Source organism: Leopardus geoffroyi, chromosome D3, assembly GCF_018350155.1.
Source record: "Leopardus geoffroyi isolate Oge1 chromosome D3, O.geoffroyi_Oge1_pat1.0, whole genome shotgun sequence".
Classification (NCBI taxonomy): Eukaryota; Metazoa; Chordata; class Mammalia; order Carnivora; family Felidae; genus Leopardus; species Leopardus geoffroyi.
The window spans coordinates 14,265,342-14,291,625 of NC_059339.1; the positions used below are offsets into that span (position 1 = coordinate 14,265,342).

A 26,284-nucleotide genomic window follows, 5' to 3' on the forward strand; every position below is an offset into this window, starting at 1 on the left:
CCTTTTTACAACTGAGAATTTTCCTAAGGTCAATAACTTTGATAGTAATCAACCAAACGAATCATGCGGTAAAGTTCACGGAGAGGACCCCGGTGCAAGGTCAAAGCACAGGGAGAGAGAAACGAGGAGCTCAGGGTGGGACTTGATGGCCCAAGTTTGGGATGTCCTCAGCCTTGGCCCTGTCATGGGCAAGGGTGCTCACTGCGTGTGACCAGACTCATCTGGCCCCCAGTGAATGCCCTTGGCCTCCATCTTGGGGCCTTGGAGGGGACTGGTCTTGCTGACCCCACAGCAGCTGGAAGGTGTTGTATGAGACTTGGCCACCCCTCCCCACGTCCACCAGTGCACCAGTGCTTAAGAAAATGGATGACACCCACCAGCTCGCCATTCCATTCCTCAGTTGTTTTTTTATCAGGAACATTTCCCTAGAGGTGCAGCTCCTGGGGACATTTCAGTTGGGGTACTGAGAAGAGAAACCACATTTACTGAACACCTACTGTGTGCCAGGTACTGTGCAATGCGATTGACATCCATTATTTCATTTGCTCCCTCCAACAGCCTTGAGGGTTAGGGATACTCTAAGTACTAGCAGGCTGCATGGAGCTTAGAAAACTCCAAGGAATATTTGGGGGGAAGTGCTGGCATTGGAAAATTGACGGTGAGGTCGTTATCCACCACAGGGAGTTGCTTAAGAAATGCGTGTTGAGTCAAGTTGAAGCAGAAAAGCAAGCCCTGAAAATTTACAGCAACCACACACACATGCCGTGGGAGGTCCTATGGTCAGCAAAGAAGCTATGTTTCCTATCCTTCAAGCCCTGACATACATTTATAAGGACAGTAAGACACAACATCCCACCAAGAGGGTTGATACATTCTCTCCCATACTTTCTGATCTGGCCTGTGGCCACTATGATCCCTAGGTCTTCTTCAGCCACTCTGTAACAAACCAGTATTTTGCCCATCATACCTGGAATGTTCAGTTGGAAAACCTTAGAGTAGGGTCTTTCCATCAGTAAATTTCCACGTTCATGCATGTCCTTGACCTCAACACTCCGGTGGCCTATGCACAGGGTGATAGAAACCCTCCAGAAAAGAGGCCATGGTGAGACAGCTTTCTGGTGTGGCAAGACAGATGTGCGGGGCTCAGAGAGATCAGAGACACGGGTCACAAGGAGAGGCAGAAGGACTGTGAAGAGGAAGCAAAGACAGGGAAGGAAATGCCTCAGAGGAAGGGCTGATCACCAACCCATCCACAGCAGAGAGGCCTAGGGTCTGAAGGGCCCAATAAAGGAGCGATAAGAAACAGAGACACCGTGTGTGGGCAGATAGGAACACAGAGGGAGGCCCACGGGGCCAGAGAGAGATGCAGAGAGAATGCGAGGCAGCCTAAGTATGGCCTGACTCTAGCAAGTACAAAACCCTCCCGGGACATTGTCTTCTCCGGGATGCTAAGGCCAATCGCCGGGACCAGGACATGGGAGAAGTCGAGGTCTCTATGTGTGAGCCAGGGCGCCTTCTGTTCAGGGATGGGGTCTCCCAGGACCCGATGCCATGCTTGGGGGAAAGCAGGTGAGAACAGAAGAAGTGCTCAGGGTCGGGCTTTCAACAAACCCACCATCTTCCCTCTGCACACGGGCTGTTCCTTCTATCTGGCACACTGTTCCCTGCCTCCCACACCCACCCTCAAGGCAAGGTTCAGAAGTCCTCTCCTTTTGAGAAGACTTCCTTGAGGGCCCTTGTTGGGGTTGGGTGCTCCTCTGGGGCCTCGGGACATCTCTCAGGACCTGTCTACCTGCTCCTCTGGACTCAGGTTCCCTGAGGGCAGCTACCACTCTTACCACTGTTCTTCCCCATTTTTCCAGGAGCACAGGAGGCACTTACGAAATATTTACTGAACAAGTACATGACATGCGGTCTTAGGGACTGACGGGCAAAGGGTTGCTGGATGCTGGGGGTCAGCGGAGGGTGTAATGAGTGTGGCTGGGGACACAAGCCTTGCATATATGGGGAAGACTGTTCTAGAACCCTTCAGAAGCTCAAATGGTGGCATTTACAATCCACCAATAGGCCAAAAAGTTGGAGCTCCAGTGGTGCTAGAGGGACACGGCGGCAGTGCCTTCTGGAATGTGGGACTGACAGGGGGAGCCCATGGGGAGCAAAGGCTCCCAGTTGGACCACAGCTTGGCAATGGGGGGTCGGAGGCTCTCAGTGACCGAATGCCTGAGCGCCATCCCGCCATTTGGGCTTCCGGCCTCTGTGTGCCAGGGCCTGGGGCCTTCCGAGGGTTTATTCCTGACAGCAAGGTCGGGAGGTACGTGTGGGCTGGGAGAGGAAAAGCACTCTCTGGGTCAGGGAGCACAGAGGCCCCCCCTCCCCCCACCCAGGGGAGGGCTGCTTAGGAAGGGGGAGGAAGGAGCCAGAAAAGACTCTGGGTGTCTCACAGCTGTGCTCAGGCCTGGCCCAAGGTAGCCCACGGTGGCCCCGCCCCTCCCTTAGTGCCCGGTCCAGCCAGGCACGGCCCAGCTGGCTGCCCAGGCTTTGCAGGGCGCTGGCCAGCGCTCCGTAGGAGGCTGGTTGGGAGGCCAGTGGGCCAGGGTGGGAGCCTCGCTGGGGCTGGACCAGTACATGAGGGTAGCCTGGTGTCTACACTGTAGCTACGTAGCAGTTACTTGAACTTACACGAGTTCATATGTACCCATTTGATAATTATTATTATTATTATTATTCTTAGCAACACAGATAGAAAAATAAACAAAGGAAAATGGCTACAATCTTGGATGACCAATGCATTGCATTAATTGTCCAAGACTGGGAACGGGACCCCAGTCGACTCAGCATCCTTCTTGGAAGGTGCTTGGCTGAGTATCCCCAGCTCCCAGAGCAGCTTTCCCAGCCCTGGTCCTTTGTGACGCCCAGCTGCCCCACAGCCCCACTGCCCGGTCCCGGGTCTGCTGGCGTCTTCGAGATCCGCTTCTAGGGTGGAGCCCCAGGCCCTACCGGGCTCGTCCACGCCCACCGCCTGCCCATGCCCACGTCAGCCACGGGGGACGGGTCCAGCCGCCGCCGCTCGACCATACCATCCACTTTCCTGCCTTGTCTCCTGTGCCTTGGTCCCTCAAGGAGCTTCCTCCTCCGGTTTTCCCGTCTCCCTCTGTCAGGGCTCCTTTCCTCTCTCCCGTGAGGCTGCAGATGGCAGCCGCCTGATCGGGACCCTCCTGATTTGGCCCAGGAGACGCACGCCGTGGCTCAGACCAGCGAAGATCAGATGGCGACACGGTGTTCCGGAAAACCCCCCGGTGCTTTGCCACTGCCCTCAGAAGACTTCGGAGACCCTCCCCAGCCTGGATGTTCCAACTCTCCGGCCCCCACGTCCCCGGTGCCACTCATCTGCTGTCCACCCCGCTCGCCAGCCCTGGCCTCCGTTCCCCCCCCCCCCCCCCCCCCGGTGGTCTTCGTGCTTGCGGCTTCTTCTGTCTAGAACGGTGGCTCTTGGGGCGCCCGGGTGGCTCAGTCATTTAAGTGTCTGACTTCAGCTCAGGTCATGATCTCATGCTCCGTGGGTTCGAGGCCCGCGTCGGGCCCTGTGCTGACAGCTCAGAGCCTGGAGCCTGCTTCCGATTCTGTGTCTCCCTCTCTCTCTGCCCCTCCCCTGCTCACACTCTGTCTCTCTCTCAAAAATAAATAAAAAACATAAAAAAAAAAAAAAAAAAAAGAATGACTTTGTTTCACTCACGACTGAATGCCCAGGGCCCAAGATGTAGTGATGCTCAATAAATAACCCAATGAACCCACTGCTGAAGAAACAGGCCTGCGGCACTCCCAACTGGCCCGGACGTCGGCATGTGGGTGAAGGCACGAAGACCCCTCTCTGACCTTCACCAGATCATCACTCACCACTCCAAAAAGGCCTCTCTGTCTATTGCCTGCCTGTGTTTCTTCCTGCTATTCTCGCACCAGGCTTTCCAAAATCCTCACTCCAGCTCTGGAAGTCAGGGTATTTTTAAACGAGAAGAACTCGCCAAGCTGGTGGGTTGTTTTTTGTTTTTTTTTTTTTTTTTTTAAGTGTCGAGAAAAGAAAAACTAAGATTTGTTTTTGATCATTAGACTTTCAAATCTAAGAAGGCACGATGCAAATAGCACGTTGGCATAAACAATTGCTGCCCGCTCAATGGAGGGAGGGAGCCTTTCTTCTGAGCTAATTTAAGCTAAATACATGGCAGCTATTTTCTCGTCTCTACTATTGTGTAACTTTCTCCTCGGCTCACGGTCCGGGGGGAGATGCTATCAAGCAGGGGGTGGTGGTGGTGGAGGATAAGAGGAGGAAGGAAATGAAGAGGGAGCGGGCGGAAAGCACTCTCAAGCCACCGAGCCATCGCAGCCGTTTCAGGAGCTCAGGAGTAGAGCTGGTGGTCCACTAGGGCCTCAGGGAATTTCACTGGGGTGACAATTTGATTTTGAGCCTTCCTTGCAGGGAAGAAACCAAAAGCAACTGGAGTCGGTTCCTCCTCCTCCCCTCTATATGCAACATCTCTTAACTTCAGAGATGTCTGTATGGAACCACAGGAACTTTGACAAACCGCTCCAAGCACAGCACTTCCTGCTCCCCTGCCTAGCACCATACACACACACACACACACACACACACACCATATTTCCTTAAGGTCCCCGGGCCTTCCAGCCCAGCTGTTATGTGGTAGGTGGTAACATTCAGGCCTTGAGGAGAAGCAGTTCCCTGGAAGGTAAATGATTTCTCCGCAAGCAGGCAGGTCACCCCATAGGATCATACTACAGGGTCTTAATGACAGAATCTTTCTTTCTGCATTTCCTAAATTTCCTGACCGAAAATGAACGTCCGCAAGGGCCTTATAGACTGTCACCAGCTACAGCCAAAACTTCAAATGATTGGCCTTCTGGAAGCTTCCAAGGCCTCGGTACTAAACCCACCTCTGCCTCTAAGAAAGGACCAAGGCTGGGAGGCTTTACCTTCCTCCCGGGGCCTGAGCTCTGTCTCCGAAAGGAGAGGTGGCAGGAGATCAGGGATGGTTACTCTGATGCTCTAAGGCTGTATCTGTGCTCAGCAGAAAGGCATGCCGTGATTGATTAGTAATGTCTGCCAAGGGTATAGGAGGGAGCAGCGGTGGCAGGAATGGCACATGTTTGCCCTCCTTGGGCTAGATCACCCTTCTAGATCGTTCTAGACATTCATCCCAATAACCTAGTTGAAGATAAAAATTCTGCTGAAGACCCAGCTGACACTCCTCCTCCCCTCGCTGAGGGCAGGACATCCTCTAGTATTTCCACATTGGTTTCCGAGCCACGGTATGTTGGGACAGTCCCCAGCACACAGCAAATTCGGCCCCCTCCAGTGAAAGACACAATCAGCTAGAGTTTTCTACTCCGTGCATCCTTGTGCATGAAACCGCCATCCACATGCATGGAACGGAAGTCTGCCCTCAGCAGGCCTGGGCAGAGCATGTGAGGTGACAGGGGCAAAGTTTTCTGGGACTCAGCGTTTCCCACCAGCATTGAAGGGAAACACAGGAACATCTGGTGGCCAGTGGCCATCCCCAGCCTCGTCTCTCTGCCCAGATACATCTCATTCACCTTCCAGGTTCATCATTCACAGTACCAGCCCCTGGGGAGGCCAACTCTTAAGACAGGTGCTTGGTAAATCCTGATGCTCTTTTCTGTGGGCCAGCACACTGGCCTTCGCCCTCAAAGTGCCATGCAAGTAATCAAGGCAAATTCACAGAGGTTAGTCCTGTTGGATTCAGAAACCAGTCTGGGAGAGCTTGGGAAGAGCAGCCTGCTGTCAGCCTTTTAAAGATTTCAAGCATACAGTAGTGTGGTTAAATGCTCTGGTAAGTCCTGCAACCAAGAAATAAATTTGATCTTGTTTTACGCAAGCATTTCCAATGCGAATTTGTCCCGGGACCCTTCTGATAATGCAGCATTATTTCCATCTAGTTTGCTGTGAAATCAAAGGTCTATGGAACATGTTTGGTAAGCTAGGCCATAACCTAGATGAGGCAAACTTCGGGTAGAACCCATTTCCTCCAGCTCAGTCCTCAGTGGGACAGCAGCCATCTCAGCCCCACAGAGATGAATCCTTTGTATTCTTGGTATTAAGGAAAGGGACTGTGTGATCCCAAGGAGCAGGAAGAGAACCTTTTCCCACCCCTGAGAGGGAGGGGCACTCACTGGTGAGTTTCTTGGGACAGGGGATCACAAAACTGTCCAGTATAAGAGAGGCAGAGGGCCGGGCTGATGGCATAGGCTGCTCGCAGCAGGGAAGCTGGAGGGACCCAGGAACCCAGGGACCCAGGGACCCAGCCGCTGGCAGCCTGTCATTCTAGGAGCACAAGTGAGAGCTTCTGTGCAAACTCCCCCGAGGGTCCCCACCCTCTCCCGTACCTTCCTTCAATCGCTTCCCGTTTTCCCTCCCTCTCTCCTGGTTACAAGCTGCACATGACGTCAGAGGTTGGTACAGTAATATCCCGATGGGCAGCTGGGCATAAGCCACTCACAATGGTGATGGGGGTTAGGCTGGGCGTGCATCAGTCCAAAGACTCCTGTTTAACATGTTGGCTCTACCACTTAATAGGCTGGCTTCCATCTATTTCCCACAGTTTCTTCACCTGCAGAATGTGGGTAATGGTACCTCGCTCCCAGGACTGTCCCGTCTTGGGGATTCAGGTGGCCTGGGACACAGTAAGTGCTCAGTGAACTGAGGCTCCAAGAGACGGATCACCACTCTTGCCTCTCAGGGCCCAGATGCCCCGGGACACCCGACCAATGGGTCTCTAGGAGTCAAGTGCATTGAACCTGGCAGATCCACTTGGGATGATGTGGGATCCACAGCACGGGCCTGGCTGTGGGAATCCCATTGGCGCCGGGCCCTGTCTGTGGATCCGCTCTGCCTTCCCTGCAAGGAAGGGCATCTGGCCCCTTGTGCCCGTGCCTCGCTCTCACCCAGCAACTCTCCCTCTCTGCATCCCGTAGCGTCTACTATGCGCCAGGCAGTAGGCCAGGTGCTAGCACATAGGCGAGTCGAGGCGCTCAGGGTGAAGGCCTCCCACTGACGCTCTGCCTCATTAGAGAATGGCGTGGCTGGTAGGACCTCAAGACAGAAGCCAGTCATTCGGGTTGGTCGTCAGGAGCAGTGACTGGAGAGGCTCATGGTCCAGCTGGCACGACGTGGGGAGAGTCAGGAAGAACGAGAATCTTCAAGCCCCCGGGTCCCCATGTTCTGAAGCCCAGACTGCATTTGCCTCTCCTTTCCCTCCGAGGTCAGGACTACTCCCTCGCGGGTGCGCGTAGGGGCAGGCCGCAGTGGGGGGGTTAGGGGCGACCGGGGCCCAGGGGGCACATCCGCCGAGCCTGCTCGAAACATCCGCCCTTCACAGGCATGGCCAAAAAGGTCGCAGCCGGTGCACAGCTCGCCACAGTCTGTTCCTTTGCCACTGGGCAAGAGCATCCACTAAAGGGGTTGTCGTGCCGACAACCCCTTCAGACTGGGCTGAAACGAGTGCATTCGGTGGTCAAGTGACCACCCCACAACAGACACGCTGCCCGGCCTCACCTGTGGAGACGAAGTCCGGGACTACAGGACCCAGGGAGGAAGGTGTCGGGTTTGAGAAGAGCCACCTCGGTGTCCTGACCCTCATGGCCCAGGGATTCTGGGACCTTTGTCTTAGGGGGTCTGCTATGGAGGGACCAAGGTGACCAGTCAAGGCATGGGAGAAAGCTCCTTAGAGGGTGTTAGGGTTGAATCGTGTCCCTGCCACCAAAAAAAAAAAAAAAAAAAAAAGATATGCTGAGGTCCTAGGCCCTGGTTACCTCAGAATGTGAGCTTCCTTGGAAACAGGGTGGTTGAGGGTATCATGACTTAAGGTGAGGTCAAACTTGAGCGGGATGGTGTCCTTCTACGACACAGCCACGCGAGACAGATGCGCAGCAAGGCCATGTGATGGTGGAGTCAGACGATGGAGGGATCCAGCTGCGGGCCAAGGAATGCTAAAGGCGACCGGCAAACCACCGGAAGTTAACAAGAGGCGGGCAGGAAGGGACACCCTTGCAGGGCGGGGGGATCAGAGCGCGGTCCTGCCGACACCTCGATTTTAGGGTTCCAGCCTCCAGAGCCGTGAGAGAATCCATGACAGTCATTTTAAGCTGCCTGGTGTGTGGGCTTTGTTATGGCGGCCCCGGTCAGGAGGGGCCTGGGTGGTGGAATATTTGGAACGAGACCAGTCCTTGGGGGGCAGCTGGGTGAAGGCTGGCAGGGGGTGAGGACAGGGAGGGCAAATCTGGGGACTCCAGGTTGAGAACAGCATGGGAATGAGAGCCAGGAATAGGAGCATTGCCCAGAAGGTCCCTACCATCACGGTCTTGGCAATATCAAGGGTCTTTGTTAGGGACTGAACCGCTCCCCCCACCGTAGCACACACCTCACCGTATGTTCCTGAATTCGTATGTCGAAGCCCTAACCACCAAGGTGGAGATCCGGCCTTTACAGAGGTGATTAAGATGAAAAAGTCGTAAGGATGGGCTCCCACCCAATCAGACCGGTGTCCTAGAAGAGAGAGACACTGGGGATGTGCATGCTCAGAGAAAAGGCCACGTGAGCACACAGCTAGAGGCTGAAAGCCAAGGAGGGTGGTCTTAGGAGAAACCATTCCTGCTGATACCTTGGTCTTGGACTTCCAGCCCCCAGAACTGCGAGAAAGAACTTTCTGTTGTCGAAGTCACCCATCTAAGATATTTTGTTATGGCAGGCTGGGCCCAATACAGTCTTAGAACCTGTCCCTCTATCCCCCAAAGCCTGAATTCCCTCTTTATCGTGTATACCAAGTGGTCTCAATGTCTGCGCATCCCTCTCCAGGGACAGGGAGCTTTCTACCTCCCCAGGCGGCCCACTACATCTTGGGGCAAGCTGTTAGAAAGTTCTTCCCTCACTGGAACAGGTTCTCTGCCCCTGTAACTCCCAGCCTGGTTCCTGTTCTTCTCTTGGGCGCCATATGCAAGTGGGCTGCTTCTTCGGGAAGACAGTCCCCTAGGGCAGAGGTTGGCAAAAGTCTTCTGTAAAGGTCAAGGTTATAAATATCTTCAGCTTTATGGGCCACACTGCGTCCGTTACCAGTAGTCAACTGTGGCGCTGTAGCACAGAAGAAACCGTGGTTCACATGTAAATGAATGGCTGTGGCCCCGTGCCAATACAATTTTGTTGACTGTCATTGACATTTGCATTCTATGGGGTTTTGACGTATCATGAAATCTTCTTCTGGTTTTTCCCCAATTAGAGAAGGTGAAAACTATTTGGTGGGTTGGCCCAGGGCCATAATTTGCCAACCCTGGTTCTAGATTTCTCAAGATAGGGATTGGGCCTGGGCCGAGCATATGCCACCTTGTTCACGTTCCTGAGATGATCAGCCACTGGCGGTGGGGGGGACAATAATCGTGGGAGGTGATAAAGTCTGGTTTTGAGGGGGTGGGGTGGGAAAGAGGCAGAACCAGGTATCCTAGATACAAGAGTCTAGTCATCAGAGATCAGTCCAAGGTTTCTATGGATCAAGAATCCAGAAAGAGGGGGATGGTTTGTGGCAAGATGGGATTTTTTTTCTCTTTGACCAGCAAAAGGAAAACCAGGGCAAAACAGAATTAAGTAAAGACTTCGAGTCTTCAAGTTCATGCTGTGGAAGGTGACATGGGGATATCCCCACATATGGCCAAGGGGGTTCCCCCGGAAAGGAGTCCCCATTTTAGGAAATACACATGGCCCGGGGAGTTGGATGGAATTTAGTGTGCAAATCCACAAGCCCTTCAAAGAAGGCAAAGTCAAGGCTTCCCTGTGAATCTTCACCCTGTGGACCGATGTACTTGGGAAGCTGGTGGGTACCAGGGTTTGCTCAAATCAGGGCACAGAGATAAACAGCTCACGGCTGGGCATGGGGCACCTGCACACAGCTGTGACCAGCACAGGTGCACACACACAACTCTTGGTTGTGTAGATTCTACAGCACGAGTCAAGCAATTACGATGTAAAAATACACAGACCTCCCTTTTTCTTTCCTCACAAAAGATGAATGAATATGACCTCCTCCCAATACTTGACTCATGAATAAGATTGAGGCCAGCACGGAAAGCAGAGGTTTGGTTCCCACTGAATTGAAATGTCTGCAAATTAAAACTGCCCTCTAAACAATTCAAGGTGGTCGCCAGGAGGAGGGGTGGGGGGCGGCAGGGAGGGGCTGGAAACCTGGGGCAGCCTGGCTGCTGTGGAGACTGAGGAAGGTGGGGGCAAGGTAAGACTGTGGGAGAAGAGGGAGAAATCAAGATCAGGTGACTTGGGGCCTGGGACAGGCCCAGGGAACCCTGTTTTGCTAAGCAGAGAAGGTCCTAGGGAACCAGGAAGGCTGGGGTCTCTGCCTGGATTCCTCACACCTTGTCCTCAATCTTAAGCTGGGGTCATGAACAGATGGAAAGAGCAGTCTTTGGAGACCCTGCAGGGTCTTGCCAAAGGCTCTGGGTGACCATGTTAATGAATTCTGGAAATGAGAGCAGAAAGAAGGAGCCAGTTGCTGTCCTGGTGAGCATTTTGGCTTCGGGGTAGATGCGTCCTGCCCGCTTCCTCCCTTCCTCATTTCCTTTCCTGCGCTCAGGTCCATGACAAAGACTGGGGTGCACAGACCCCAAAGTCCTGGTTGGATTAAACAGAAGCCAGGGTTGGACTTCAGGCCTTGGAGGGGCCGCTGGGCAGAGCCCAGGCAGGTTCACACCCATGTCTGGGGTTGGTCTGCCGAGTGGCTTGCTGGGATTTGTGCCAGTGTGTATAAAACGACCCTAAGAAACACAAATGTTGAGCCAAGAGCCACAGAGTTACATACAGAAGCCCCAACAAGAGGACCATCCGCTTAGGAACAGCCCACACGGGGGCCTTTAGTCTCCGGTCTTTTGCAGGTGGGAGTCCATTCAGGAAGGCCCCCTGGGAGGCTCAGGGTTTTCCCCTTGGCCAGGGTCTCGGGAAGCATGGCTAGCTCATCGTTTTTCCCAGTTTGGAAGCAGGCTTGGCCCCTCAAGCATGAACCAGTCTGGAAATCACCCAAGGTGGGGAAGACCCCCACATACCCCTTTCATCAGGTGGGATGCTGAATCTATACTCAGGCAAGGTTTTTGAAGTCTTTGGTCCCCTCTCTGAGAGGGGGCCATCGGGATAAGGTAGTGACCAGAGGAAAACCAAGCCTGGGAAGTGCCCGGGGAGTGTGGAGAGGCTATGGGCTGACCCTGGGTATCCTGCCTGCTGGCCAGCTGCCCTGCCACTGCCCTGCTGGGGGACAGATGTCCTTTCGGTGCCAGGTCAGAGGGGCTTTGGGAACAGGAGACATACCCTCGTAAGGGATGGAACGTAAGAACATAGGACCGAGGCCCCCCGCAGGACTCTGCACGCCCGACCTGCTTCCTGGATCCTTCCTATAGAATACGTGGTCCCGAGTGGCTGGGAAAAGCCACCAGCCCAGGAGGGAGCAAGAGGGAGGGAGGGATAGAAGGCATGGGCCCTGAGAGAGCACAGGCAGACCTCTCATGGGGAAACCACTCAGGGCTCCACACCAGGCTGGAGCTGAGAATGAACGTCTACGGCCTCCTTCCCCGCCTCCCCAACAGGACTTATTAAGGGTGAAAAGGGGGGATCCTTTGCAAACAGGATGCCATGCATGTGCCGTGAAATCCAACATACATATATTAGGGACCCACGTCCATCGCCGTGGTGGACAAACTTAGCTGGTGTAGATGCCAGAACAGGAGGAGGGAGAAGGAATGTCCTAGAACTTCCTCCCCAGACCCCCAGTTCTCAGGGCCCAGGCTTCGGGGGGGTGTCGTGGGCGAAGGCAAGCTGCAAGGAGTCCCCAGAAGTCATCTCGGCCAGGAAGCCACTGTGCTTTTCAAATGGCAGGGGGAAGCATGGGGGCAAGGAGGCCAAAAGGGATGGTGCTCTCCCAGAACAGGCGAAGGCGGCAGAAATGGGAACCACACCCCAGAGAGACCCAGAGCTCAAAAGACATACAAGACTGTTCTGTGTACTTCGGAGCCATATGCAAAGAGGCCGAAACCCATGACAGGCCTGGGGGAACAGATGTTTACACAGGAGCAGTTTAGCCCCCCTGCCCAGGTCTGGGCCCCAAGGCCTCCACGAAGCTGGTGCTTAGCTCCCCACCCCACCCCATCTTTCCAGACAGCACAGCTGGAACCCACCACCCAGGGACCAAGTCAGCAGAGGGGCGCTCCAGAGCCGGGGCGGCCTGGCTCTCGCTTGTCACAGGGGATCTAGAGCGAACGGCATCGTGCACGGGGACGCACATGTACACACAGACCGGTCCTGCGAGCCTGCCCGCGTAGGCCTCATGCCTCGTCTCCGTGGCCCAGGGGCGCTCTGCATTCAGCCTCCAGTTCTCTTCTCCACGTGGCCCCCGGGGCCTCACGGATCAATTCCACGTCTCCCTGGCTGGTCCTGGTAAGTCCTAGCTCAGGGGTCCCCAACCCTGCCCGGGCAAAAGGGCACGGGTCTGGGGAGTGGGGAAGCTGCCGACCTCGGTCGTGCAGTGCTCCCAGGCCGGCCGGGGTCGGTACCCTCTGATGGTGAGCCTCTGGCCTCCTGAGCTGGCAGAGGGCAGAGCGGGGAAGGAGAGGTGGCTCGGGGGCTGAGGCAGCTGAGTGCTGTCCCTTTGTCCAACGGTCACAGCCTGGAGTGGGGAGAGAAGAAGAGAGAGAGGCAAGAGGTCACATGGACACAGCAGTGTCATCTTTGGTAGATGAGCACCCTCTCGGCGGGCTAGGGGGTCTGAGATGAGCTGTTCCTGTCCCCTGTAAGAAGAGCTGAAGGGACACCCGTTTGTACCGAGGTCCTACTATGTACTGGGTTCTGTGCCAAGCGCCACAAATACCTGATCTCATTTAAAGCCGAGAACAGCCTGCAAGATACACGCCTTGTACCCTTCTTACAGATGAGACAATGGAGGCCCAGAGAGGCTAAGTGTTTTGCCCAGGGGTGCACAGCCAGGAAGCCGCAGGGCCAGGATTTGAACCTAGAACTCCTCCCACTTGATCAGGTAGCCTCTGGACTAGGGAGGGTCACCAGCGTGGGGGCTGGGCTGAGGGCATGTGGCGCTGGAACACCCGCATTCGTGGCACGTGTAGCATGCTCGGGAAGGACTGGAAATCCAGGAAGCGGAGGGGAGACCAGGATCCACACCACAGACTCCTGCTACGGGCAGAGGCTTTGCTGACCTCTGTCGAGCCAGGATCTGGGCAAGCATGGCAGATGTTTATGCCCGTTCTCCCAGCACGATTCTGGAAAGGGACCCTGAAGGTACTCAGGTAATCTGCGCCTAGAAGGCAGCAGAGGAGTTAATATCATGGGTTTAGGGTTCAGACCAACTTGGATTCCAAGGCCTGCTTTCCTCCTTACTAGCTGTGTGACCACTGGGAAGGCACTCGGCCTCTCTGTGCTTTGGTTGTCTTGCGAGTAAAACAGTAACGGTGCTTGACTCCTAGGTGGGGGCTCTGAGGAGTCAGCAAGATAAGGCAGATAGAATGCCTAACACAGTACCTGTTACTAATGTTTTATAAGTGGGACCCGGGTGATGGAGATCACGCTGGCGGTCAAGGTGATGACCCAGACCAATGAGGTGCGATGGACCTACAACATTACTGAAAAGAATCAGAAGCGGGGACTCCAACAGATACATGCACGCCACTGTTACCGCAACATTATTCACAGTAGCCAGGGTGCAAACAAACGAGTCCCTGCCAACAGATGAACAGAGAAACAACACGCGGGCCGTGCATCCAACAGAACGGTGCTCAGCCGTAACAAGGAGGGACGTTCCAATACACGCCACACTGTGGACGAACCTTGGAGACATGCTAAGGGAAGACCCCGGACACAAAAGGACAAATATTGTATGGTTCCACCTGTCTGAACTACCTAGGGCAGGCGAGTTCATAGGCACAGGGTGCAGGGGAGAGGTTACTGGGGGCCGGGAGCAAGAGGGATCGGGGGTTACTGTTTAAGGGGTACAGTTTCTGCTCGGAGGGGGACAAAAGGTTTTGGGGATGGTGGCGGCGGCTACCCAACGCTATGGATGTAATCAATGTCACTGAATCGTACACTTAAAAGTGGCTAAAATGGCAAATCCGTGTGATATATACCCTACCACAATTTTAAAAATGAGTAATGTGATATACCCAAACGCACTGAGTTGTATATTTTAAGGGGAGAGGATTATACGATGTGTGGACTCTGGCTCGACAAAGCTGTTTTTTAAACAAAGAAATACCATCCAAGTCGTTGTAAATTTTCTAGTCATATTTTAAAAGGTTAAAAAAAAAAAAGTGACCTTAATAGTGTGTTTTATTGAACCCACTATATCCCAAACACTATAATTTCAACGTTATCACCAGTCCTGTATGTGTAATGGGACAAATTACACTTTTTTTTTTTAATCCCGAGTCTTCAAGACTTCGTGTGGATTTTACACACTCACAGGACATCCCGTCTTGCCACATTATGAGTGTTCAAGGGCCACATGAGGGGAGTGGCCACTATTGGGCAGCAAAGGTCTGGACCCTCGCTACTCAAAGGGTGGTCCGCAGACCAGCCACACCAGCATCACCTTGGGGCTTGCTGAAAATACAAGATCTTGGGCCTCACTGCGGACATACAGAATGGGAATCTGCATTTTAAGAAATTCCCTGGATGTTGCGGATGCATATTAAATTTCGAGATGCACCGCTCTGGAATGCAGGCTTGTCCCCAGCCTTTCCTCTAGTTCCCCATGTGCTAACGCATACTGGGATTCTGGAAGCCCCCGCTCCTCAAGCGTGAGCCACTGGAGGGGCAAACCCAAGACCCCAGAGGTAAGCCTGGAGTTAGTCGTTTGCATCCTAGCAACATGCTGGCTGCAGCTGGGACCTCCTGGTTGGTACCCTCCACGGATTACAAAGGCCTGGAAAGGACCCAGATCCTGAGTCTCCTTTGGCCAAACCCTCTGCCGATCTGACGCTGACTCAGGAGGCTTCTAGAAGGACTCCAGCATTGACTACACCACCAGGGTGACCATCTCAAAGCCAGATGAGTGTGACCAAGGGAACCATAAGGGCTGATGTTGTGGGGAGAGAAAATTCCGGATTAGGGAGCTGGAGCCTGACTTGTGTTCCCAACTTTGTTAACAACACCCCCTGCGGATGTGGTTGAGTTTCATGATTCATAGTTCCTCCATACGTAAAAGAAGGTTGGATCAATGTGGAATGGCCAAGGAAAGCATCCCGTGCATTGATTCTGAGTAACTGGCTCAGTAAGTGGCCAGCAGAAGGGCTGAGTGATGGTGGTTGTGCTGTGATAGATTAGCCATGTCTGCCACGGGTGCAGGAATAGGGCACAGACACCACACACATTTGCATCCACCGGGGAGGTAATCCCCAGGACGTTTCCACTTTGACAGTGAGAAGCAAAGAGGACTTCTGTTCCTTTCAGGTCTCGATTCATAGTGTCTTTTTATATTCCCTCTCCCTGAGGGGTTATGATGTGGCCAAGAAAATGGCCACGCTAGGCAATAAACAGAGTAGCAAAGTCAGTAGGGACAGAGGTGGGAATTGCCCTCAGATCTCTGGACCCCCAAACCCAATGCCAGCTATTCCACAAAGGAAAAGCCCTCCACATCCCCCCTCCCCCCGCCCCGACAACCTTCACTCAGTGGATGACCCTAGGGGGAGCAGGTGTGGGACCACATGGCCTCTTGGGGGGGGGGGTCTTCTGGTTCTGAGGAAGTTTCTAGAATGCTCTGTCATCCTCTAAAAAAAAAAAACCCAGCTCCTACCATGCCGATCTGGCCTCTGACCACTCCTGGGACCTCACCTCCTATTTCTCTCCCTCCGACTCACCACGGCCTGGTCGTACCCACTTCCTCTCTGTTCTACCAGCACTGCATGCTCACTCCCGCCTGGAGGGCTCAGATTTTCCACGTGGAGGCCTGGCTTCCCCTCAAGGGCTTTGTTTTAAAAAAAAATTTCTTTTAATGTTTATTTTTGACAGAGAGAGAGAGAGAGAGAATGAGCGGAGGAGGGGCAGAGAGAGCGGGAGACACAGAATCCGAAGCAGGCTCCAGGCTCCGAGCTGTCAGCATAGAGCCTGACGCGGGGCTCGAACTCACAAACCGTGAGATCATGACCTGAGCTGAAGTCGGACCCTCAACTGACTGAGCCACCCAGGCGCCCCAAGGGCTTTGTTTTAACAGGACCTCCTCCGAGGGGGCATTCCCTGACCCTTCCCTTCCACCCTTCAACACAACTCCATCTGAAATGATGACCCTTTTTAAAACACGTTTACCTGCTTCTTGTGCCTGCTCTAGAACGTAAACCCTATGAGGCCAGGGGCTTATTAGTTTTGTTCACCACTGTACTTGCGTTCTACGATAGAGCCTAGCACGTAGTAGGTATTCAATACACCCAGACAGAGTAAAAAAGCGAGTGAAGAGAAAATGTCACTGATCCTAGAATCCCATCCTGCCAGACCACACGTTTTCTCAGCCCAACGGCATGGAAAAATACAGAAAAGAAGGCCCTCTGCTCTCCCTCCAACCAGGGAGCTTTAAGCCCCTCTGTTCAGCTAACTCCTGCCCTCTCCTCCTTGACCCCCAGGAAAGCAGAGGCCACTGGCGATGGCCCGAACGACACTCGGGTTCTGTAACACCCGGTCACTCCTGGGACCCACCCAGAGCTCTGCCATTCGTTCTCCGACCTGCCTGAGCTCCGTTAGCTGGAGAGAGTCCTCACTTGTTAGAGCCTCCCTCCCTCCGTTTTCATGTTCAACCTGTACTCAATCCTGGAAGGCCAGCAGAATACCGCTTGTTCTCGCTCCTGGCAGACAAAGGCGGCTCAAGTATACAGAACACCTGCTAACGTGGGCGGCACCGCACCAAACGCCCCAGCTCACGACCTGACGGCATCGCCACGGCGCCCCCGCTAAAGCCGTTTACCACCCTCCTTCTTTGGAGGCTGACGCTGCAGCTCTGAGAGGCCAAGGAACATGCCCAAGGCCACACAGCGATGAGGCGGGGGAGCGGGGGTTCCAATCCATGTCTGACATGGGAAGTCTGTGCTGCCTTCATTGTCTGGGAAAAGGCTGAGCCCCTGGGGGAAGAAGAGATCCTGTCCTCCAGGTACAGCAGGCTCAAATGGTGGGGGGAGGGGCAGCCGAGGGCCCCCCCGGGGCCTCTGTTCCACAGGATGCTGCCTTGGGGATCCTCGCGGGGTCCCGTGCTGAGTGAAGGTCGTGCGTGTGGTCGTGAAGTGCTGCTGTGTGCATGCGTGTGTCACGTAACGTAACCGTGTATGTGTGTATGCCTGCGTCCTCCCACACGTGTGGGCTTGAGTACCGCGTGTGTTTGGGTGTGTTTTCACGTAATGGTCTTGTGTCGGGCGTGTGTGTGTACCTGAGTGCTCCCGTGCGCGTGCACACGTGCGGAGGCGTGTTTCCAGGTTCAGTTTCTATGTATGTGTGTGTGCAACCACGTGTGCCTGGAACGGCAGGGCAGTGGGGAGCAGGGACCTCTCAGCAGCCTCATCTGGGCCAGCCTCACCCTCACCTTCTGGAGAAATCGCTGAGGCTGGGGCCTGGGAAGGAGGCCCCCAGAGAGATGCCTCATTCAGAACCACTGATCTCCATCCAAGAACAAGTAGGGGGAGGGGCACAGAGCCTCTAATGAGGAAGCTGGAGAGACACTTACAGCAAGGAGAAGCTGAGAACCCTTGTCTTCATGCAACAGAAAGTTCTGGAAGCTGAGAGATGCCGTGATGGGGAGAGGCTGCTGGCCCAGGGGGGAGATTTCCTGAAAGCCAGGCCCCCTGGAGGAGCATGCTTGAGTAGCTGACACAGGGGGCTGGGTGGGTTCGGGGTATTGCCTTGTACATGATGTTCAGACTCACTGGGGCATCAACCTTCATCAGGAGGACAAAGACCAAGACCCTGGAGGGCAGCCTCCAGGACCCGAATCCCAGAGCAGACTCCCCTGAATGGAAACCTGGTAGGGAAGGGTGGTGGCTGGGGGAGGGAGGTGGGTATATGGAAAGGAGATGGCAGGCAGAAGCAAAAAGGTGGCAAAAGCCAGAGGACAAAGGCAGTGGGGAGAGATGCTAAGCGAGAACACTTACTCTGCAGACTTCCAGAAATGTCCGGGGTGAGACAGGCGGCGGTTTCGCTTTGGCAGTTTCTCCAGCATGTCCATGAGCTTAGTGAAGGTGGGTCTTTCTTCTTGTTCAAAGGCCCAGCAAAAGAGAAGAATGTCCTAAAAGAAACCAACATGTGGTGATTTAACATAAACGATGATGTCTTTGGCATCTCATTGGGTCTGTCCATTTGTTTACCCATTTGCCCCACTTGCATATTCGTCCATCACCATCCACCCATCCATTCACCTACTCATCTATCCATCCGACCACTCATCCCAATTCATGCTTTTCTGTCTATCATCTCTCCATCCATCCATCTCTTTATCCATCCATTCTTCCACTCATCCAACTCATGAGCCCATATAGCAAACTAGGCAGGTCCTTTCTATTCTAGAAGGTCTAGAATATGCTAAAATCAATAATGCTCCCCGAGGAGTTTCTTGGGCATTTTTATTTCCTCAAAGGAAGGGAGAAAAGTGAATCCTGAGGTCTCTATCCACATCCCCATACCACAAGTGCTCTTCAAAGTCAAAGAGTGGAAAGTTACTTTTAATAATCACCTCACCTCAGAAAAGAAACCTAGATACAGGCAATCCTTAGAAACATACCAGATTATTATTCCTCCCCTGACTTACCTGCCTTCTGATCAAAAGATAGGACTCTTCCTGCTGTGTTTTAGAGGGTGATTATGAATTTATACTCAGGCTTCTCTGATTCTGTGTATGGTGTTCTGAGTTGGATAATGCCTTAAAAATTTTTATGTAGGTACAAATAAAATTAGAATCATTAATATGGGTAGCATTTTAATGGATATCTTTTAAAAGTAACAGTAAAAGAGGAATTCACTGGTTCTACTTGTTTCAGCAATTCATTGCTAGGAAAAACCTGGCCAAGTGCTACTGCACCCTTGAGGCAGGAACCTGAATTGCAGGCATAGTTCAGAAACTACACTTCCTAAGCTCCAAATCACTATCTGACAAGGCTGTGGGCATGCTATTGTGTCACCCTCTGGGGAAGCATTCATAACCTTAACACACAGGAAAAAGAAGGTCCAGAACCGTATCTACCTTTCTCTTTGTTCCCAAGAGCTGGCACTGACCCAGGACTTACCGAGATTTCTTTTCCCATGCCGATCTGGCTGAGGTTGGGTTTCATGCCGGTGCCCATTTGCCAGATGATTGCCTCTGCTGGTTGGGTCTTGAAAGGCCACTCCCTGGCATGGAGTTCATACCAAATTGTGCTGTTGGCAGATGTTGTTAAGGGGTGTTGATATGCTATGTCGCTCTTGACCCTGTATCTCAACACACACACACACACACACACACACACACACACACACACACACCCAGCCCTCTACTTCCTAGTTTCTTCCTCACAGGGCTTGTGTTTTGGTAGCAGAGATACACCTAAAGCTTTCTTGATGTCTTAGAAGTCATGCTTAGCCCAGGATACCTTCCCTGGTGCCTGAATTAAAACGAGTCAAAACCTAGCACCTTGAAGTTTAATGGAACATGGCTAGGATTTCTGACCCTAGACTTACACTTCCAGGAAACCACTGTAAAGAAATACTTAGGTATACAAAAATCCCCTTACAAAGATATTCTCTATAGCATCATATATAATATCAAATCAAGGAGAAACGACACAACTGTTCAACAAAATAGGTTGCATGTATTATAGTAACTCCATAAAACAACATGGAATATGACATTATTAAAACATTTCAAAGAAATTTTGCTCACATGAAAAAAAATGCTTAGTATATAATTGTAAGTAAAAAAAAAAGCAGGACACAAGACTGTGTATAAGGTAGTACCTACTCTTTTAAAAAATTACATATGTATAAACAGGAAAAAAGAAATAGTAAAATGTTAACGATGGCTAACTCTGGGTGATAAGATAGGATTTTTTTTATAGTTTTGTTTTCTAAATATAAACTAGCTCATGGAATAGTGGGGAAAAATTGCTGGGGGGGTGTGGGTGGCAGTGAGGACGGATGCCATGGGGTACTCACTGGGTGCTGGGGAATTGCTGAGTTGTATCATAGGAATAGGTCTCAGCTCACTGGGAACAAAATTCCCAACTCAGGAAATATCTGAAACAATCCTAGGAAATGATCTTTCCTCTAATCTAAGATAATTTATGCAAATTTGCTTTAAAGAACACGAAGCACTCTGCTATCCTCTTTACTGATCAGAGGACTGTGTCAAACCAGCTATTTCTAGGGTCCCACTTCTCAGCATATTCTCCCCCTGCCAGCCTCATCCCTCCGGGGCAAGGAGCGGTGATGTCCGGGTGTTGGGGTGTTGCGTTAGATGGTCAGGAAGTTGCCACGTTAAGGTGCTAGATGATTACTGTTGTCGTCGTAATAATCAATAACACTCACTGAGTTTTGACTCTGTGTTAGACACTATGCGAAGCCCTCTGCATTTGTAATGATTATGGGGGACGTATAGGAAGCATGCCTTTTCCTTTTGATGATGTGACATCTGGGGGCCTCCCTGACCCTGGAGGGACTGCCACTCTCCGAAGGGCAAGCTTATTCCTAAAGATGGTAAGGGACTCTCCCGTGAGTATGCCTTTCATATGCAAACTAGCCAATCCAAAGCCCCCCCCCCCCCCCCATCAGGCTTCCACTCAGGGCCAATATTCCCCTGCCCTACTGGGACACTCTTGCACTCCAGAGCCCGCTAAATTAGTCAAACTAGCCAATTCTAGCCTGCTTACCCTGCCTCACCAGCTCCTCCCCAAGTAAATCATAATAAAGGCTCTTGCCCACATCTTCCTCCTCACTGACCCTCGTGCTTCCCTGTGTGGCCCTGCGTGATATGATGTGCCCCCTCCTTTGGAAACCATGAATAACAAGCCATCTCTTCAATGACAGTTGTTTCCCCCATCTATTGCCATCAACACACCTGGACAAAAAAAAGACCTACGTGTTCAAACAGGAAGCACTATCATTATCCCCATTTCACAGAAGAGGAGACAGAGACTCAGGAAGGTTATATATCTTACTCAGGGTCACACAGCAAATAAGAGGTGCAAGCCAGAAGCTGAATCTAGTCGATCTGACTGTAGAATTGCACCATTGGCCATTATGCTATGAGAAACCTGCCCTCCGTCCTGTTCCCGAGTCTTTCCTAATTGGGGCAGTGAAGGATTCAGGGTCGGCGGGGGGCAATCCTCCAGCTGATGGTTGGGGTCTGGGGAAGGAGGCACAGACAGATTGCAGGCAAGGGCTCATGTGAAAGGGGGAAGGGAGCCTATTAGGAGCTTGACCCCGTGCTGCAATGCCTTACAGGTGTTTTCCCGCTCAATCCTCAGAAAGCTTCCCCGGTTTTATTCTCTTTGATTCACAGTTAAGGGAAATAGGGCTTTTCGTGGTAAAATGACTCTGAAATCCCCGTGGCTAAAAGCTCCAACTCTGAAGTTGGGATGTCCCACGTTGGACTCCGGATCCACCCCTGACCACATGGCAAGTCACTGAGCCACCTGGAGCCTGTTTCCTCGCCGGTCATTTGGGAACAGCAATGGTCCCTGCCACAAAGGATGCTTGTGAAGATTCCATGAGACAGCACCCACAAGAACCTTAGCATGATGCTCAATATGCTTTTAAAAGTCCAGTTTTGTTCTAAGTCCTGCCTGAGCATGATGTTCCCAAGCAACAAGAAGCACCTAATTGGCAGGAAACCAAGAGCACCAGGTCCCTTAGAATTCAGCAGTGTCAGGAATAAAAGCCTCATTAAAACTTCCTTTCAAACCCAACTTTCAAGAGAAACTCACACGAAGAAAAAAATAAACTGCTAAAGATTAAAACTCCAGTGGAAAACCAATTACCCACTTTGGTACATTTTGTTAATTACATTCTTTTTCCTTTCGCTAAATTTATACTAAAATATACCAACTTAATTATTGCAGTTTGGTTTCAGATTACAGTCTCTAACGAGGTAAAGATTTGGGCATAAACGCATCAGGGCAAATGACAACGTCTAAAAGGGTCCAAGTGATAGATGTCGAGAATCCTGATGGGCCAGCAAATGCCTCCTCCACCCCCCAGCACCGAGATGTACAGAGAGGACAGAGTAGGGGTGCTTTTCCGCAGAAGACGGTCTGACAGCTCGTGGTGTTGCTAAGTCTAATTGCACACATCTGCAGGGCTGCAACTTTCCCAAACAGCTTCCCCAGTGCCGTCTCTGCTTGTAACCAGCAATCTTTGCAACCACCTTGGTGGACAAGGTAAGGCGAGAACTAGCATGGCCGTTGGAGGGAGGGGAGCCAGGAAGCCTTCCTGGATGCACCTTCTCAGGGCGCTCTGTCCTGCACCTTCTATCCTTCTCTGCGCTTCCAAAGACATCCCATTCTCTTTCATGGGTGTGGTTTCTCTCTCCTTGCTCAGACGCCCTACACCCCTCTTTCCCAAATTCTAGATGTGTAGATACAGCTGCCTTCTAGTTGGTTCCACTGGCCATTTCCAAGGTAGCCCAGGCTCACTGTGTCCAAATCTGCATTCTTTGCCTTCCCAGCATAGGCCAGGCCTCCCCTCCAGGGTCTCTCTCTTGGTGAAAGACATTAGTCTCCACCCAGCTGCCTAAGGTAGGGATCTGGGCACCACCCACATTCTACCCATCATCAAACCCTATCCCATCCACCCGCCCCCCCATTGCTTCTTATGTCCATTTCCAGCATCCAAACCCACTGGCAGTGACTTGGTAGAGACTGCCAGCATCCCCCCTGGATTGGTCTCCCAGCCCCTCAGTCTTGTCCTTCTCCTCTCCATTCTCTGCACGGCAGAGTGATTGTTCCAAAACTCAAAGTATGATTACGTCACTCCCCCTGCTTAATAACCATCAATGGCTCCCCAGTGCTATGAAGATGAAAACTCCTCAGCCCAGCCTCTCAGTCCCTGCAGGATCGACCCCGATTCCCTCTCTAGTCTCTCGTGTCACCACCCCCAGCTCATTTTTTTTTCCTGATTCTTTATCTCTCAGTTCCCTCCCCTCTCACTCCCCACATGTTCCTCCATTGTGGACAATTTGTTTTCTGTTACTCTGGGCCTGTTCACATGTTCCTTCTATCTAGACACCTTGCCCTACCCTCATCTGGCCTACTTATATTCAACCTCTCACTTAGGCTCAGGAGTCACCTCCTCTGGGAAGCCCTCTCTGATCTCCCAGGCTGAATTTAGTTCCTCTTTTATTCCCACAGTCCTGTGGGACTGCTGTGTTTATCCTCAGCATAGCACTTACCATACTCTGCTAAAATTGACGACCTCCTTGTCAGTCTTCTACTAGATAAGACAGAGGAGTCGTCTTTGGTGGTCTAAAACTATGTCTACAAATTCTTAGATACCCCTTTCTAAAAAAGTAGAGCTTTATTCACCTCCTTGTGATTTAGAGGCTTGTTTCTAACACACAGAATGTGGCAGAAACAACAGTATGTAATTTCTGAGACCATCTCGTAAAGACAATACAGCTTGTGAGGTCACTCAAGCAGCCTAAAGAAATGCCCACAGGGCAAGGAACTGAGGCCTCCTGCCAACAGCCATGTGGGTGGGCCACCTTGGAAGTGGATCATCAGCCCATTGAGCCTTCAGATGAGACCACAGCTCTAGCCAACATCTAGACCACAACCTTATGAGAAATTCTGAACCAGCTCAGAACCACTCAACTAAGTCACCCTCAAATTCCTGACCCCAGAAACTTGAGATGATAAATGCTTCTTTAATTCCCTAAGTTTTGAATAATTGTTAACAGTAGGCATTCCGTAGATATTCTGTGGTTATTGCTTCAGTGAATGAATGAATGAATGAATGGGTCAAGCAACTTGCCATGGTCACATGGTTAGAAACCAGGCATGAAGGTTTGCTAGGGTCATCCCTCTGCCACACCCCGCTTGGATACCCCAAACTCACCCAGAAACCTAACCACCTTGGCCCCAGAAGATAAGTACCCCGTCTCTTCCAAGAGCCATGGAAAAAAGACTTGGGAAATGTCCCTCTGCCTGGGTGGGCCACCTACCCGAGTGCAAAGACATCTGAGTGCTTGGAGAAGGGGAGCTTGTCCTCCTCTGTGTCGGGGGACAGCTGGCGGATGATCTCTGGTGCTAGGTGGCACAGCCAGCCATTCTGGATGCGGAGTTTATCCTCTCGCCTGGAGAAGCAAAACAGAGTCAGCCCCGTTTCACAGCCCAGGGAGGACCAGCCCCCCAGCACTGACCCTGAGTCTCTGGACCATCTCTGTCCCGCACCCCCCCCCCACCCCGCCACACACTGCTGGGCACTGTCCGACCTTGTACTTGAGGCTGAGACCCAGTGGAAGGGGCAGGGAAGACTGGTCTGGAGACAGACACCCAACACCCAAACCATCATCGGGTCCCTCTACTTCTGAGGCACCCCCTTCTACATATTCATTCAACAACGACAGCTGAGTCTTGTTATCCATGGCAGTTATGTTTTATAAAGTCTCTGCAAATAGTGAGTTAGCAAATATGGAATCATTGCTCCTAGAGGAAATATGTCTTCACACGCACAGCTCACACAGATTGTAATCTTTAATCCTAAAAGCAACTCATCCTAGTACGTTCGATTTTCATTATCTTAGAGAAGAGGAAAACAAGGCTCAGAAGCGTTGAGTGATGTGTCTGAGGCTGCCCCACAAGGAGATGCCAGAGTTGCAAAGCTCTGTCCAACTGGCCCGGGGGGGCGGGGCTTCCTGCCCTGCGCTGCACAGCCCCCTCCCATCTCCTTCCCCTGGTCATCTCTGTATGAGAGCTGAGGTGAGATCTCAGAGTGTCCCCTTGTTTGACCTCAGCTGGGAACACATGCATCAGGTGACTCAAATTTTCACCACCCTGTGCATGCCCATGAATGATTGCAAATGTGCGGATTGATTTTTGGGGTGCAAACAGATGTGAGTAGGCAGATTCGCAAATCTGGAATCCACAAATGATGAGGATCGACTGTATTTATGGAGAACCCACTATGCCTAAACTCTGTGTTTGTGGCACCGGGAGCATAGCGGTGAGGGAGTCCAGCAAGGTCCCTGCCCTCCTGGAGCCTCCGCTTTGGTAGGAGACGGTGATGGCAGATGAATTAAATAAATAGGAAAAACACAGATAGTGATAAGCATTATGCAAAAAAAAAAAAAAAAAAAAAAAAAAATTAAACAGGGGAATGTGTTAAAGATAAGAGGGAACTTACTTTAGGTAAAATATGAGCTAAGATAGGACATCAAGGATCCAGCCATATGAATAAGGAGAAGAATATTCTAGGCAGAAGGGGAAGTTAGGACAAAGGTGTAAGGCAAGCCCTGTTTGGGGTGTTCTAGAAACTTAAAGGTGTGTGTAACTGGCACATTATCATGCTATCCTATGTGTTTCTTAAAATGTATACAGCCAACCCCTGGTTGATGGGCCTCAGGTAGCTCCTGCCCCTTCCACCATTATGAGCAACGCTGTGAGGAACCTCTTTAGGTAGGTACTGTGAATGTATTCCCACTCAGATCCATGATTATTCCTTAAGATAAATTCCTGGAGGAGGAAATATGCTGGCTGCCTTCTTCACATTGTAAGTAGGTACAGATCTTTCCATTTGGGACTGAAATCTGAACAGACCTCCTACAAGATTTCCACTGATTCAAGACTCCCAGGGAAGGGCCAGTGGGCAGCGAAGGGAGAGGCGCATGGATGTCTCCAACCATCAAGAGTGAGGTTGTGACGGTCCAGAGCCTCCAAACGTGGGGACCTGGGGCCGGCTGGATTCTACAGTTCTCCCAGGGTGGCTTCTGAGCTATGTCAGGCGTGATGTACTTCCCTGGACTGCACTCATTCATATCCCATGATCATGATTCTTGCCCTACCTGAACACCTTCTATTAGCAGCCACACCCAATAGAGCTTTCCATGATGATGGAAATGTTCTCTGTCTGTGCTATCCAATATGGCGGCCACTAGCCATCATGGCTACTGGGCACTTGAAATCCAGCTAGTGACGCCAAATAACTGAACATTTAATTTTATTTAATTTTAATTAAAGTTAAAATTCCATTGCTCTACGTGGCCGGGGGCTA

At 51.9% G+C, this 26,284-nt stretch overlaps 1 protein-coding gene across 3 annotated transcripts in view; it reads right to left on the reverse strand.

Annotated features, from left to right (window-relative positions):
* Positions 1 to 4,024: 4,024 nt before the first annotated feature.
* The window catches only part of KSR2 (kinase suppressor of ras 2), a 442,708-nt gene continuing 420,448 nt past the window's right edge, over positions 4,025 to 26,284 (reverse strand). For 2 of the 3 annotated variants that reach the window (XM_045459434.1, XM_045459431.1), the window contains exons 17-20: positions 24,237 to 24,368; positions 19,330 to 19,459; positions 18,202 to 18,335; positions 4,025 to 12,734 (exon numbers count right to left, since the gene is read on the reverse strand). In XM_045459434.1, coding sequence (XP_045315390.1) covers positions 12,728 to 12,734; positions 18,202 to 18,335; positions 19,330 to 19,459; positions 24,237 to 24,368 — 403 coding nt within the window. In that variant the 3' untranslated portion in view covers positions 4,025 to 12,727. Of the gene's footprint in view, positions 12,735 to 18,197; positions 18,336 to 19,329; positions 19,460 to 24,236; positions 24,369 to 26,284 lie in introns of those variants that run through there. The other variant, XM_045459432.1, reaches the window with a different exon arrangement.